This window comes from Mesocricetus auratus, unplaced genomic scaffold, assembly GCF_017639785.1.
Source record: "Mesocricetus auratus isolate SY011 unplaced genomic scaffold, BCM_Maur_2.0 Super-Scaffold_100021, whole genome shotgun sequence".
In the NCBI taxonomy this organism is placed as follows: domain Eukaryota; kingdom Metazoa; phylum Chordata; class Mammalia; order Rodentia; family Cricetidae; genus Mesocricetus; species Mesocricetus auratus.
In genome coordinates, this window is record NW_024429202.1 from 12,934,543 (window position 1) to 12,950,792 (window position 16,250).

At 38.1% G+C, this 16,250-nt stretch overlaps 1 protein-coding gene across 1 annotated transcript; it reads left to right on the plus strand.

Annotated features, from left to right (window-relative positions):
* Positions 1–5,403: 5,403 nt before the first annotated feature.
* Pgk2 (phosphoglycerate kinase 2) lies at positions 5,404–16,250 on the plus strand. The gene is made up of 2 exons (XM_005072288.3): positions 5,404–7,000; positions 16,041–16,250. Exon 1 carries the CDS (start codon positions 5,489–5,491, stop codon positions 6,740–6,742), a length of 1,254 nt encoding a protein of 417 aa, XP_005072345.1. The 5' UTR covers positions 5,404–5,488; the 3' UTR covers positions 6,743–7,000; positions 16,041–16,250.

The following is a 16,250-nucleotide window of genomic DNA, read 5'->3' on the forward strand; positions in this document are numbered from 1 at the left end:
ATAATTTTGCCTTCTTTGTTAAAAGTCTGGTGTTCATAGTTGCTTGCGTTAATATCAGGGTTTTCAATTCGATTCCATTGGTCTACCTGTCTATTTTTATGTCAATACTAAGCTGTTTTCAGGGCTATATAATAGAGCTTGAAGTCAAGGATGGTTCCTTAATTGTTCAGAGTTGTTTTGGCTATCCTGGGTCTTTTGTTTTTCCATATAAAGTTGAGTATTATTCTTTCAAGTTCTGTGAACAACTGTGCAGGTATTTTGATAGGGATTGCATTGAATATGTAGATTGCTTATAGCAAGATTGCCATTTTTACTATGTTGTTCCTACCTATCCAACAGCATGGGAGATCTTTCCATTTTCTGGTGCCTTCTTTAATTTCATCTTAAAGACTTAAAGTTCTTGCTATACAGGTCTTTCACTTGTTTAGTTAGTGTTACCCCAAGATATTTTATGTTGTTTTTTGGCTATCATAAAGGGTGATGATTCTCTGATTTCTCTCTCAGTCCATTTATCATCTGTATATATTAGGGCCACTGATTTTTTTAGTTAATCTTGTATCCTGCCACTGTGATGAAGGTGTTTAGCCGATGTATGAGTAGAGTTTTTGATGTCACTTATGTGAACTATCATATCATCTACAAATAGTGAAAGTTCATCTTCTTCCTTTCCAATTTGTATCCCTTTGATCTGTTGTTGTCTTATTGCTCTACCTAGGACTACAATTATAATATTGAAGAGATATTGAGATAGTGGACAGCCTTGTCTTGTTCTGTTTTTAGAGTTTCTCTCCATTTAATTTGATGTTGGCTGTTTGTTTACTTTATATTGCTTTTATTTTGTTTAGGTATGTTTCCGCTATCCCTTATCTCTCCAAGGCCTTTATCATGAAGGGGTATTGGATTTTGTGAAAGGATTGTTCAGCATCAAGTGAGATGATCATGTAGTTTTTCTTTTTTCAGTTTGTTTATATGGTGGGTTACACTGATACATTGTCATATGTTGAACCATGCCTGTATACCTGGGATGAAGCTTACTTGATCAAATTGGATGATTTATCTGATGTGCTCTTGGATTCAATTTGCCAGTATTTTTTTGAATATTTTTCGCATCAGTGTTCATGAGAGGTATTGGTCTGTAACTCTCTTTCTTAGTTATGTCTTTGTGTGGCTTGGGTACCAAGATGATTGTAGCGTTGTAAAACCAGTTTGGCAATGAACCTTCTGATTATATTTTGTGGAACAATTTTAGAAGTATTGTCATTAGATGTTCTTTGAATTTTTGGTAGAATTCTGCACTAAAACCATCTGGCCCTGGGCTTTTACTTTGGTTGGGAAATTTTGATGACTGCTCGTATTTCATTAGGGTTAATATGTCTGTTTAAATTGCTTATCTGTTCTTGATTTAATTTTGGTGAGTGGTATCTATCCAGAAATTTCTTCATTTCCTTTAAATTTTCAAATTTTGTGGAGTATAGGTTTCAAAGTATAACCTGAAGAATCTCTGGATTTCTCAGTGTCCGTTGTTATGTCTCTCTTTTCATTTCTGATTTTGTTAATTTGCATGTTCTCTCTCTCTCTGCCTTTTGGTTAGTTTAGATAGAGTTTTGTCTATCTTGTTGTTACATTGATTCTTTGTATTGTTTTCTTCGTTTCTACTTTATTGATTTTAGCTCTCAGTTTCATTGTTTCCTGGCATCTACTCCTCTGCAGTGAGTTTGCTTCTTTTTGTTCTAGAACTTTCAGCTGTGCTGTTGATTCTTTAGTATGACTATTTTCCAGTTTCTTCATGTGGGCACTTAGGGCTATGTACTTTCCTCTTATTACTGCTTGCAAATCATCCCATAAGTTCGGGTATGTTGTATAGTTTAAATCCTTGGGTTGGAGTTTTCCTTCCAGAGCTTTCTGTAGTGCTGGATTAGGGGATATATATTGTTTAAATCTGATTTTGTCATGGACTGTCTTTTTTTGTCCATTTATAGTGATTGAAAGCTTTACTGGATATAATAGTCAGGAGTGGCATCAGTGGTCTCTTAGTGTTTGTAGAACATCCATCCAGGACCTTCTGGCTTTCAGAGTTTCCATGGAGTCAGGTGTAATTCTGATAGGTTTGCCTTTATATGTTACTTGGCTTTTTCCTTTGTTGCTTTTAGTATTCTTTCTTTATTCTATATGTTTGGTGTTGTGATTAGTATGTGACTGAGCAGATTTTTTTGTGGTCCACTCTATTTGGTGTTCTGCAAGTTTCTTTTACTTTCATTGTCATCTCTTTCTTTAGGTTGGGAAAGTTTTCTTCTATGATTTTGTTGAATATTTTTTCTGTACCTTTGAGTTGGGTTTCTTCACCTTCTTCTATACCTATTATTCTTACGTTTTGCCTTTTCATGGTGTCCCATATTTCCTGGATATTTTGTTCTAGGGATTTGTTAGACTTAAGATTTTCTTTGGTCGATGAATCTATTTCTTTTAGTGTATCTTCAACTCCTGAGATTCTCTCTTCCATCTCTTGTATTCTGTTGGCTATGCTTGTATCTGTAGATACTGAACATTTACAGAGCTTTTCTATTTATAGTATTTCCTCAGTTTATGTCTTCTTTATTTTTCTCCTTTTCAGTTATAAGGTTTTGAACTGAAATATTTTCTGTCATCTGTTTGATTGTTTTTTTCCTGGCTTTCCTTATTTTCTTTAAGAAACTTGTTGATTTCTTGCATATTTTGGTTTGTTTTTTCTTCTTTTTTTTATCTTGTTTTCTTTTTTTATTTTTTAAGGGATTTTCCCATATCCTCTTTGAGGTTCTCTATCATTTTCATGAAGTTGTTTTTAAGGTCATTCTCTTTTGCTTCATCTGTGTTGGGATGTTCAGGTCTTGCTGCTATAGAGTCCCTAGACTCTGGTGGTGTCATACTGTCTTTTCTGTTGTTGAATGTGTTTTTATATTGTTGTCATCCTTTCTTCCAGTGGGTGCAGGTAGGGTCTCTTCCTCTCCTGGTGGGTACAGTTCCAAGGTTCTCTTCAGGTCAGTGCTAGAAGGTCCAATGCTCTCATTGGTGTCACAATAGGTGCAGGCAGGTCTGAGACACTCCCTCTCCTGGTCAGTGGAGGTGGGACCAGCACAGAGATGTCAGTAGACTCTGAATTGCTTGGATTGCTGAGGGGGGCATCAATCTGCCCTGAGTCCCAGGCCAAGAAATCCCAAAGAGGGCAAGCAGAAGTCAGGCCTGAAACCATACAGGCTCTTTTTAGCACAGATTACCATGTACTTAAAACCTAGAAACTTGACACTCAATGTATGTTTAGGTAACTCTGATGAATACCTAAATCTACAGTTTTTCTGAAACTTGAGTCACTGATTTGAAAACACCTTCTTCTTGAAAAATGATCAAACCCCCAGTTATGTCTATATTTTAAATACATCTTTTATTAAAACATCAACAATAACAGTTGGTTAATAACAATAGTAAATGTTATATAAAGTATTTTAAAAGACACTGCTGTCAATAAAGACACAGATTAACATTAATTCAATAATAGGAAGTGATTTCAATACCCCACTTTGTCCAATAGAATAGTCATGTAAAAAACGTAGAAACATCAGAATTAGTTGTCATCAAATATCAAGTAAACCTAACAGATTTCCATAGAATATTTCATTAAACACAAAAATATGCACATTTTGCTTAGCTACTCTATAATGGACAACACCTTGGAACACAAAATAAATCTTAGCAGATTCAGACAAACCAAAGTAACTTCATGTATTCTACATAACACATACATTACAAGATTAAATTTAACAACAAAAGTTCTATTAATTACAAAAACCCATGGATATTAAATAACACAGTATTAATTGTGTTATTGCTGAATGCATTTTTTAAAAAGAAGTCAAGAAAGAGCTAAAAATAAATTGTAGTACAAATGCAAATGAAAGCACAAACCATAAAAACTTTTAGACATCTTAAAAGCAGTTGTAAGTGGGAAATTCATAGCTCTAAGTGCCTCTAAAAATTGGATAGAGCACAAATAAATGAATTTACGATACAACTCAAAAATGTGGGAAGAAAGAACCAGCCAAAACCAAGTCCAGTAGACAGGAAGTAATAATAAAAATCTGATGCATGGATTCTAATTGGTATTATTAATAAAACCTCAGAGTAGCAAAAAGGACACCAAAAGAAAACCCACATAATCAACTCACCTGGACTCATGGGGCTCACAGAGACTGAACTGCCAACTAGGGAGCCCGTATGGCATTGACTCTCATAAGCCCTCTGACCTTGTGTTACAAATGTGTATATTGTTTTTCTTGGGAGGCTCCTAAAAGTGGGAACAGGAGCTGTCTCTGACTATTTTGTCTGATTTTTCAATTGTTTTCTTCCTATCGTATCTCTTCATCCAGCCTTAATATACTTAATGAAAGTGATTATCCTACTTAAAGCGATTTTCAGAGTCAAAGCAATTCCAATCAAAATTTCCATGGCATTCATCATGGAAAAAGAAAACGAACCTACAAAAATTCTTATGGAAATTCCAAAGATCCCCAGATAGCCTAAGCAACCCTGAGCAAAAGGAGCAACCTGGAAAGATATCATAGCAGTTTCACTACTCAACCAGTCTTATAAATATGCTTTTGAGATTTTTTTCTTATTCATTTTCATTTTTGGTAGAAAATTTCAACTCAAGAAACACATATTTTATACTTGATTTCTAAATCATACAAGGAGTAAGCTAAAGAAAGAAAGAAATGGGACAATATCATTACTCCTGAATCCTGAAAGTTTTTGATGTTCTATTTGCTAGGCTCCTGTGTTATTTTCCTGAAGGAGGCAACACTCATTCTTTCACCAAAGCCTAAAAATAAATATTTAAAAAAATCTTGGTAACAAAAAATACATGATTACCACACAAAACAAGAATATATTACAATGCACAACACCAAACTCTGACCTCAGCAGAAATATTTATCAAGGATCGTACACACATCTTATGCTACACAAGCACAACCACCAACAACAAAAACCTTGCTTTTAAAATTTTTGTCATTTGCATTGCTGAGGATTTTATTCAATTTTAATTGGAGATTGGATGTGGAGAAGGCTTGTATAGTCTTTTGGTAATCTTAAGGTCGATTATGCTTTCTAGTTTCTTAAGAATAAATAGATTTGAAAAGGGGATGTGGAAACAAGAACCAGGAGGAAAAAGAAATCTGGCCTTTCAGCGCTTCTTAGAAAGCATTTTTAATTCTCCAACTTTAGTGCCCAGCTCTCAGTTTCACTGTTTTCTAGGATGGCAGTTTGAGTCTGTACCTGGCAAAAACTTCCAAAGCAAGATAGACAGGTTCGTGGACCAATCACAGAGCTCAATTTCCTTTCGATGTCTGTCACTGGCTATTGTGCAGGAGACCGGGTGGGGTCAAGAACGAAGCGTTAAAAATCACCTCCTAGCCAGCCCTCTAGCAACAGCAAAGAGGTTGTTCAACATACCATCAAGATGTCTCTTTCTAGTAAGTTGACTCTGGACAAAGTGGATGTTAAGGGGAAAAGAGTCATCATGAGAGTAGACTTCAACGTCCCCATGAAGAACAACAAAATCACAAACAACCAAAGGATCAAGGCTGCTATCCCCAGCATCAAACATTGTCTGGAAAAGGGAGCTAAGTCCATAGTTCTGATGAGTCACCTTGGCAGGCCTGATGGTGTGCCTATGCCAGACAAATATTCCTTGGAGCCTGTTGCTGCTGAGCTCAAATCCATGCTGGGCAATGATGTTTTGTTCCTGAAAGACTGCGTGGGCTCTGAAGTAGAAAAGGCCTGTGCCAACCCAGATACTGGTACTGTCATCCTACTGGAGAACCTGCGCTTTCACGTGGAGGAAGAAGGCAAAGGTGTGGATTCTTCTGGAAAAAAGATTACCGCTGAACCAGCTAAAGTAGAAGCCTTCCGAGCATCACTGTCCAAACTAGGTGATGTCTACGTCAATGACGCTTTCGGCACTGCACATCGGGCTCACAGTTCCATGGTGGGAGTAAATTTGCCCCAGAAGGCATCTGGGTTCCTCATGAAGAAGGAGCTAGATTACTTTGCCAAAGTCTTAGAACACCCGGAGAAACCCTTCCTGGCTATCCTTGGTGGAGCCAAAGTGTCAGACAAGATCCAACTCATCAAAAACATGTTAGACAAAGTCAATTTCATGATTATTGGAGGTGGGATGGCTTACACCTTCCTGAAGGAACTCAAGAACATGCAGATTGGTGCTTCCTTGTTTGATGAAGAGGGGGCCAAGACTGTCAAAGAAATCATGGCCAAAGCAGAAAAGAATGGTGTAAAGATAACCTTCCCTGTTGATTTTGTAACTGCCGACAAATTTGATGAGCATGCAAAAGTGGGACAAGCCACTGTCGAGTCTGGCATACCATCTGGCTGGATGGGCTTGGACTGTGGCCCTGAGAGCATTAAAAACAATGCTCAAATTGTGGCTCAGGCAAAGCTTATTATCTGGAATGGACCCATGGGGGTATTTGAATGGGATGCCTTTGCTAACGGAACCAGAGCCCTCATGGATGAAGTTGTAAAGGCTACGTCCAAGGGCTGTGTCACCATTATAGGGGGCGGAGACACTGCTACTTGCTGTGCCAAATGGGACACTGAAAACAAGGTCAGCCATGTGAGCACAGGAGGTGGGGCAAGTCTCGAGCTTCTGGAAGGTAAAGTCCTTCCTGGGGTAGAAGCCCTCAGCAACTTGTAACTGTCACAATGCTCTTGCTCCCTGTTTCCAGTATGGAGTTCTGAATCCAGTTGAGTGCCCTTAACCTGAACTTAACTCCAGTTTATGACTACTCTGTATCAAGCCCCAGGTAACGAGCGAGCAGTGAGCCATCAGGACAACCCCAGCATATCTTCTTAGCTGTCATGCATTTGTTACTGTCTTCAAGATCTCATCAGGACTTCCCACTGTGCTTCATAGAAAGAAAACATCCTCATGCCAACCTATTAAAGAAGTGAGGTGAATAAGTTGAATGCGTTGTCTTTAGTTCAACTTGTTTTTCTCTGAACATGGGAACTAACACATCTGCTATAGGCAAGGATGGATAAAATGACCCAAACTTACAGAATATCATCATGCAAATGTAACTCACTTATAATTAAATATCTACTATTTTTTTCTAAATAAGAAATACTTAGTAAGCCCAATTTTTTTAAAGGGAAAAGTAAAATCCATTGTTATCTACACTGATGAGAAAGCTAAAAATCAAATTCAGGCAATGAATAAAAAGTTACTTGAGAAAGCAGGCAATATTTAGTAAGATATAACACTTGAATTCTTTCTGTTTCTTCTACTTCCTTTTATGCATTATGGGTCTTATTTTCTCTCTCTTTTTTTAAATGTAAATAAGAAACAGTCTTGTTTTACATATCAATCCAGTTCTTTCTCCCTTCCATCATCCCATGACTCCAGCCAATCCCCTATCCCATCCCCTTTCTGATCCCCATAGAGAGTAAGGACTTCCATGGGGGATCATCAAAGTCTAACACATCATTTGGATCGGGTCTTAGGTCTTCCCTCATGTGTCTAGGCTGAGAGAGTATTCCTCTATGTAGAATGGGCTCCCAAAATCCATTGGTATACTAGAGATAAATACTGCTGCATTACCGGAGGCTCCATAGACTGTTCAAGGCCTCCTAACTGACAATCACATTCAGGGGGCCTAGGCTGGTTCTATGATAGTTTCCCAGATATCAGTTTGGGGTCCATGAGATTCCCCCTTATTCAGGTAAATTGTTTCTGTGGGTTTCCCCAACCTGGTCTACACTTGAATTCTTAAAGTTGGTTTATGAAATAAACAAAAATGTAAGTATTTTAATATTGAGAAAATAAAAGTATAAAAACTCATTTTAAAAACATCAAAACATGTAAGAAACAAAAATACTGGTCAGGGCTTTTTTTGTTCATTTTCTTCCTAATCTGGATGCAAAGACTAGGAGGATTTTCCTGATTTTAACAATGCCCAGCTGATAAAGCCCTTGGAGGCAGAATTGTGAAGTGTGAAGGTCCCAATACTGTTTCCATGTGTCTCCCCAGAGTTTTAGCAGAGGAATTCATTCTCTAGCAGATCCAGAACCCCTACTCTGGCACTGCATCCCAGAGACATTTGGTGGTGTGATGAGGAGCCAATGCAATGTAGTAACAAGTATTTTTATTAACAGGAGAAAGTACTTACACACAGGCTGGGAAGATGAGAAGTGTGGCCTGCTTTTAAGAGAGCAAGCTTTCCCGGGCGGTGGTGGCGCATGCCTTTAATCCCAGCGCTCGGGAGGCAGAGGCAGGCGGATCTCTGTGAGTTCGGGTCCGGGCTGGACCAATAGCCTCCAAAACAATACAGAGAAACCCTGTCTCATAACCTCCCCCCAAAAAAGAGAGAGCAAGCTTTCGTTTTTTCCATTTATTTTTTATCCTCTTATCCTCATCTATCCCCGTTCCCCTGTCCACGACAGCATTGTGGGCTCGCCCCTAAAGTGATGGACTCCCTCTTTAGAATGTGCATATCTCTTTGCTCTTGTCCATTTCTTCAATTCTGAGGCAGTGATTTCCCATTCTCTCGATTGCCTCTCACATCTAAACAGAATAGGAAACGACATTTACCAACTCCACGTCTGACAGAGGGTTGATCTCCAAAATTTACAAAGAACTCAAGAAGCAAGTCTCCAAAACACCAAATGATTCAATTAAAAAGTGGGGTACAGAACTAGAGAATTCTCAACAGAGAAATCTAAAAAGGCTGAGAGACACTTAAGTTCTCATCATCTTTAGCCATTAGGGAAATGCAAATCAAAACAACTCTGAAATACCATTTCACTCCTGTCAGAATGGCTAAAATCAAAAACACCAATGACATTTTATGCTGGAGAGGATGTGGAGAAAGGGGAACTCTGCTCTACTGCTGGTGGGAGTGCTAACTCATACAGCCACCCTGGAGATCAGTATGTAGATTCTTCAGGAAAATGTGAATTAGTCTACTACAAGACCCAGCACTATGTTCATAGCAGCATTATTTGTAACAGCCAGAACCTGGAATTAACTTAGATACCCCTTAACTGAAGAGTGGATAGAGGAAATGTGGTACATTTATGCAATTGAGTACTATACAGCAGAAAAAAATCAATAGAATCTTGAAATTTGCAGGCACTAGAAGAAAAAATCCCGAGTAAGGTAACCCAGTCACAAAAAGACAAACATGGTATGTACTCACTCATATATAGATTTTAGATATGAAGCAGGGGAGTGTCAGTCTATAATCCCACCACCAGAGAGTGGTGTGGGAAACAGGGATGACCCTAAGAGAGATGTGCATGGAACCCCAGAGAAGGGGAATGGAACAGGATCTCCTGAGTGGACTGGGAGTATGGGGGGAGGGGACAGGAAGCTGATAGAAAGAGAGGGGGAGGAGAGGAGGACATAGGGGAGCAGGAAGGTTGAGTTGGGAGAATCATAGAGGAGAGTAGGATGAGAGATATCATAACAGAGGGAGTCATTATAGGTTTGAGGAGAGATCTGGAACTAATGAGATTTCCAGAAATCTACAAGGATGACACCAACTGGCAATCTAAGCAATAATGGAGAGGCTACCTTAAATGCCCTTCCCTGATAATGTGATTGACCACTTCCTTGTATTGCCATCCTAGATCTTCATCCAGTGGCTGGTGGAAGCAGAGGCAGACACCCACCACAGCTAAACACTGAACTGAACCGAACTCCCGGAAACCAGTTGCAGAAAGGGAGGAGTGATGAACAAGGGAGTCATGACCGGGCAGAAACCCACAGAAACAGCTAATCTGAACAAGGGGGGAGATCACGGACCCCAGACTTATGGCTGAGAGGCCAGCATGGGACTGATCCAGACCCCCTGAACCTGGGTGTCAGTGAGGAGGCCTCGGAAATCTTTGGGGTTTCGGGTACTAGATCAGTATTTATCCCTGGCATGCGAATGGATTTTGGGAACTCATTCCATATGAAGGGATACTCTCTCAGCCTGGACACATGGGGGAGGGCCTGGGACCTCCTCTGATGATATGACAGACTTTGAAGATCCCTCATGAAGGGCCTCACCCTCTCTGGAGAGTAGAGTGGGGACTGGGTGGGGGACTAGGGGAGGGGGGGGGAGGAGGGGAGAGAGAGGCAGCTGAGATTGGCATGTGAAGCAAACTTGTTTCTAATTTAAATAGAAAATCAAAAAAATAAAATAAAATAAAAGTGTCATATAACCAAAGAAAAAGAAAGAAATTACTGTTACCTCCGAAATAACAGAGTGCCCATTGTTACTAAATCCAATTTATTATGTCAACAAAGCTTGAGATATTCTGGCTTCAGTGAGGTATCTCCAACGTCTTCTAGCTGGCCCCAAGTTATAAGAGTCAGAAGAAGAAAATTTTCCTATTTGCCCCTCCTAGTAAGTGATAATATACACTCTCCTCTCATACCTGTCTTCATCCCCTTCCTGTGATTTGTTTAAATTATCATTCTCATCAGGAACATAAAGGAAATCTCACCTCTATTTTAGGCTATTTGTCATTTTATAAAAATGCATCTGAAAAAATTTTCATATTAAGAAACTATATTGACCCTTTTTAGTAAATTCTTTTTCATAGATATGTATTTAATATAAAAACTTGTTCATCATCTGAATTCACCAGTTTGCACATATTCTTAACTGTCAACATTTGTTACTTACCATAGAGGAATTTACTGCTAAACCACACATTACATTTACTTGATCTTCCCTATATTAAACAGTCCACTTATCCCTATTTGACAAAGAAACTGAAAAGTGTATGAAAACTCAGACTAGCAACAGTAAGTTACTTAACCAATAGATGTATCATTGGTTACACTTCAAAGAAGAAAAGAGAGGGGTAAGTGTATTCTTTAGCATGAAATGCACATGCTTGGAAATGGAGAGATAGCTCAGTAGTTAAGATCACTAGCTGCTCTTGAAGAAGCCCTGGGTTCATTCCCCAATACCCACATGGCAGCTCACCTGTGACTCCATTCGCAGTAGATCTGACGCCCTATGGGGCTTCCATGGTCAATGACCATGCACATAGACATAAATTCAGACAAAGCATCCACACACATAGTTTTTTTACTGCACATGAACCTAGCAAATCAGAAGTGAGGTACATACTACACAGCAAGTACGTTCAGGGATGAGGGACTCTGACCATTGGGTACTAGGGATGTGACTACTCAGTGCCCACAATGAGAAGGTACTCAGTAAGGTAAACATCTTAGCATTTCAATACACTTGTGACTGATTAATATAACACATTTATCTATAATTTTGAAAAGTCATTAAAAAATATCCAATGAGATCAAGTAGTAACTTGAAAAAAAAGTGACCAGAGGAAAATATTTAATGGTCTCTATCTCCAACCAGGGTTGATGAGAGTAAAATGAAGCCAAAAGCAAGTGACAAAGTGGCTGACACAGAGACACACTCACCACTTCTGTGATAATATTTTCATGTGGCATAATCTCAGCAAGTGAGTGTGGCCCTTATAAGAAGCATGTAAAATTTTATATACTGAAAAACTTAATCTATATGCATTTAACTTCACGGAAAATGTCAAATTACCATTTTATGTCTCTCCATGTGTTTTCCCAGGTATGTTTTTGTTTAAGGCAAAATAATGTTTCAGTTTATCTGTTGGTACAGATGACAGGCATAGTTGTCCACATGAACCACAATGATTTGTGAATATTCTGGCATATCTGGCCCCACAATGGAGTGTTTGGAAAAATATCTCAAACATGGCAACGTTCTTCCACCTCTGAGTCTTAAACTCAAGCAAAAATTTCAAGCATACTATGGTAAAATGGAACAATTAACTGCATTTAAATAAATATTGAGGAACTGTTCATTTTTTCTTCAGCTATTCTGACCTCAATAACATAGTCATACCCACACACACATGCTTGCATGCACATGCATAATAGTAAACATACACACACATGCTTTCATGAACATGCATGAGAGCAAACACACATACATGCTTACAAGCAAAAGAACAAACAAACACACATACTTTCATGCACATGCATGAGAGCAAACACACACACACACAAAATTAGGAAAAAAGGACATTCCTCTAGATAGTGGTAACATTGCAAAGTCCATAAATATGAGATAGTTTAGGATATTTTTTATCCTTTTTTATTTTAATTTTGAATAGCTTGTTTTACATGTCAATCCCAGTTCCCTCTCCCTCCCCTCCTCCCTCACTCCCCTTCCCCCTCACCCTCCCACCCTATTGCCAAATCCTTCCACATAGGGGATATCTAGAGTCTGTCATTTTACTCTGGGTAGGGTCCAGGCACTCCCCTAAGAGTCCAGGCTGAGAGAGCATCCCTCTTTGTGCTATAGGCACACGAAGACTGTTTGTATACCAGGGATAGACACTGATCCACAGCTCAGGGCCCCATAGGTTGCCCAGGCCTTCTCGCTGACACTCACATTTTGGGGGTCCAGATCAGTCCCATGCTGGCCTCCCCACTGTCGGTCTGGGGTCCAAGAGCTCTCCCCTGTTCAGATCAGCTGTCTGCTGGTTTTGCCAGCCCATTCTTTGCCAATTTGCTCATCACGCCTCTCTCTCTGTCACTGGGTTCCTTGGGTTCAGTTTAGGATATTTTTTAAATGAATAGAATCTTTGTTTCCCTTTTTGTTCTTTTTAATAAAATAACTTCATTTCTACTTCTGTTTTTTTTCAATTTGTGAATTAGTTTTTGCTTCTCAAATTAGTTCAACTTAATTCAACTAACTAATTAAATTTAAATAGTAAGAAAACTTCACCAGGTATCTTTATACTGTATTCTAATTATTTTTTGTTAGTTTATATTCTTATTTTATTTTCTAGTGTAGTTCAATACGAACTGTTTTTACTGAGATTTTATTTCTTCAACTGAAAGATTTCACAGCCTTGGTGTATATCAATTTATGAAAAATAAAAAATAAAAATCCTACTCCAGTAGAACTTACCTAGTTAGAAGGTACAATAATAATTAGGTACATCATACAAATCAATTCTGTATTAGTGCAGTACATATGAACAAACTGGATGCTAATATTCATGAAATATTTGTTTTCTACTTTTTATTCTATTATCTCATTATTATCCATTATTTATCATTTTGTTTTATTTATTTATTGGATTTTTTAGGTTGAGATCTCTCTACAAATTTCTTGCTGCCTGGAACTTATTATGTAGACCAGGCCAGCCTTGAACTCATGCAGATCCACCTGCTTCTGTCTCCCAAATTCTGGGATTAAAGCCACACATCAAAAAGCCTCACTTATTAACAATTTAACTGAACAAAACAATGGATTTTGTTGTGATATCTCACATGTGTATATAATATTCTTTGATCACCTTCAGTCCCCAATTATTAAAACATGTACCCCCTCTACTGTTGGCATTCCTTTACCTCCAAACTCTCTTCCTCTTTTCATGAATTATCCCTATTGTTCACTTTCCTTTTTCTAACATATTTTATTGTGGTATGCATGCATACACAGATATATGTAAATACAAACCACTAAGTTCATATATGATTCTGTACTTTGTTGGCATTGGATAAACCCTTAGGGGCCTATCTCTGGGAAAGACTGAGTCTGACTCCCTCTCAACAACCTTAATTGCCTGTTGTTCTTCATCCAGGGGTGTGGCCTTACAAGACTTATCCCAAATGTACTGACGTGTGAGTTGGCGTCGTCATTGTTCCAGTCTTTTTTAGATAGCCATGTCGAGATGTCATAGCTAAAACTTCCCTGTCAGATATACAACACGATACATCAGCAGATATCATGCAAAGCACAGAGAATTCTTCTGAGATGACATAATCATGTCCTTTAAAAATCAGCATTACTAGACCTTATCTGATCTGACTGAATGTATGCACATATTAAAAATTAAAGCATGGTATCCTACAGAGTTCATATTGTCTGAGTAATATATTAGGATTACTAATTTTTTTTGGTCTTGGTGTTTCCTCCAAGCATTAGGAATCTTAACTGAAACACCACCTATGATTAAAATGCTTGGCATTGTGGTTAATGAAAACCAATTTGGCTTGGAAACCTGTTGCTTAACAACAAACTGATATTGTAGAAAGACAAAAATGGGTTCATCTATTATTGAGCATACTGTGCACATAAAATAGATGTTTCTTCTTTATTTATAGTCCAGAAGCAAGCCAGTTTAAAATAAAGAGAACCATGACTCTCAAGTAATTCTTTTGTGTTTTCTGTGAATGCAAATTGAGAAACAATACGTTTGACTCATTTTCTACAAATTAAATCTCAATCCAATTACATTCCTTTACCTCAAATCTTTAGTGGCTTTGAGAGTCATAGAAAATGGTACATTGTAGATCACTATGTAGACATATTTTATATATTCCTGTATTTTAATTTCTCTGGCTCAAAAATAACTGAGTTAGAGTGGTACTGTGGCGTTTCCAACCATGAGAAAGGAAAACACATCCAGAAGTAACGAACTGTGTGTGAAGAGCTGTCATTGTCTTCTTCTTTGTTCCTGCAGGTGCCCTGTTCTTTGTAACAAGCCAAATGGAATAATTTTCCTGCAAAAGCTTAAAGCTATCTATGAATTGAATTAATATGTCCTAGGAGGGCTTCCAGCCTTTCTGTATTGGTCAACTAGCTCCTCACTCATACTTCTAAGTGCTCTTTCTTGAAAAGCCATTCTACATGGGCTTCAAACTAGCAAAATATATGCTATTATCCCCAGGATGTCACATGAGTAAAACATAAAAGTAATTAGAGAATTATATTTTTTATGAAAAATACAGTTGTTCTTTGGCATCTGAAACAACTTAGAACATCCTGCTGTATAATTTTGTATCACAACTGAAATTTCTGGTATTCTTGCTTTTAAATTCTTTCTGTTCTTTTATGCTATGATGTTCCCCAAGAAGTATGTGTAGGACCTATGATGTAGATGTATCTGTTGGGGCTAGAATACCCACAGTAACTTGATCCTTGTATTGAATCAGTTTGTAGTAAACTTTGCATAGTCTCCATTTGATGTAAGGGAAGCTTCTTTGATGATGGGTGATAGTTACACTATTTGTGGGTATAGAGATAAGATGCAGAATGCAGTAAGGATTGGTGCTAGTTTAATAAAGTAGAGGTAGTAGACTTTTCCAAGACTCACAAAATTGGAACATTGTAATCAGGAATGATCTCCCTCCTGTTGAGAGAACCTTAAGTTCAATTAGATGATTTTTGGCCACCACCATTATGTGAGTACCACTTATTAGACCTTTATGTATATTTTTCCCTGATGATAATTGTTTGTACTTAATTGTAAGCCTCCCTTAGAAGCTTGTTCAGTATTGTCTGGTACCATGAAAGCTAGACTTCAGGAAGGAGGCTTTCAGGTTTGATGCTACACAAATTATCTGAGTCCTGTGTCCTAAGTGTGAGGTGTCTTTAATAATGCTACCTCATATTCAACCTATGAAACCTACGAGAGACAACAAAGAGACACACCAACAATCTTTATATCCTTGAGAGTTGTCAGGACTAACCTAAAGAAACAACCATTCAAATGATTTTTCATCCATGGTACTGGGGTCTTTGTTAGTCTATGGTTCATTATGAGAGCATAGTTAGCCTAGGTGATATAACTTCATTAAAGGTACACACACACACATACACACACACACACACACAGAATATTCATGTGCATACATACAGTTCTATACACATACACTTATATTAATTGTACATATTTCTAGCTAAATATAAAATATGATGCCTTGATGCTATATAAGTAAAGTTTGTGTCATTTGTCCCTTGTCACCCTGTCATCCTGTCTCCTTCTGTATTGACATTTCCCCCAGCACTAGTTAAAGCTCACTTCCTTGGTTTTTTTTGTTTGTTTGTTTGTTTGTTTCATACTTCTTATCTCCTGTATCCTGCTGTTCCTTTCTCAAGATCATGTCCTTGTGCTGACCTATGTAATTCCAGGTACTTGGGAAACTAACATCCTGTGGGACTTTCATCAAAACAGTACTGAAGGAGGTGTGAGAAAAAAAGAAATCTGAGAAACATTTGCAGGCAACAAGAGATTCAGGTGGGGTTCTGGACCTGATTCTGGAAGAAACAAGACGGCACATGGGAAAACTGAAGAAACAGCGACGAAATGTAAAATCCCTTGAACTCTGGTGTTGGATCCTT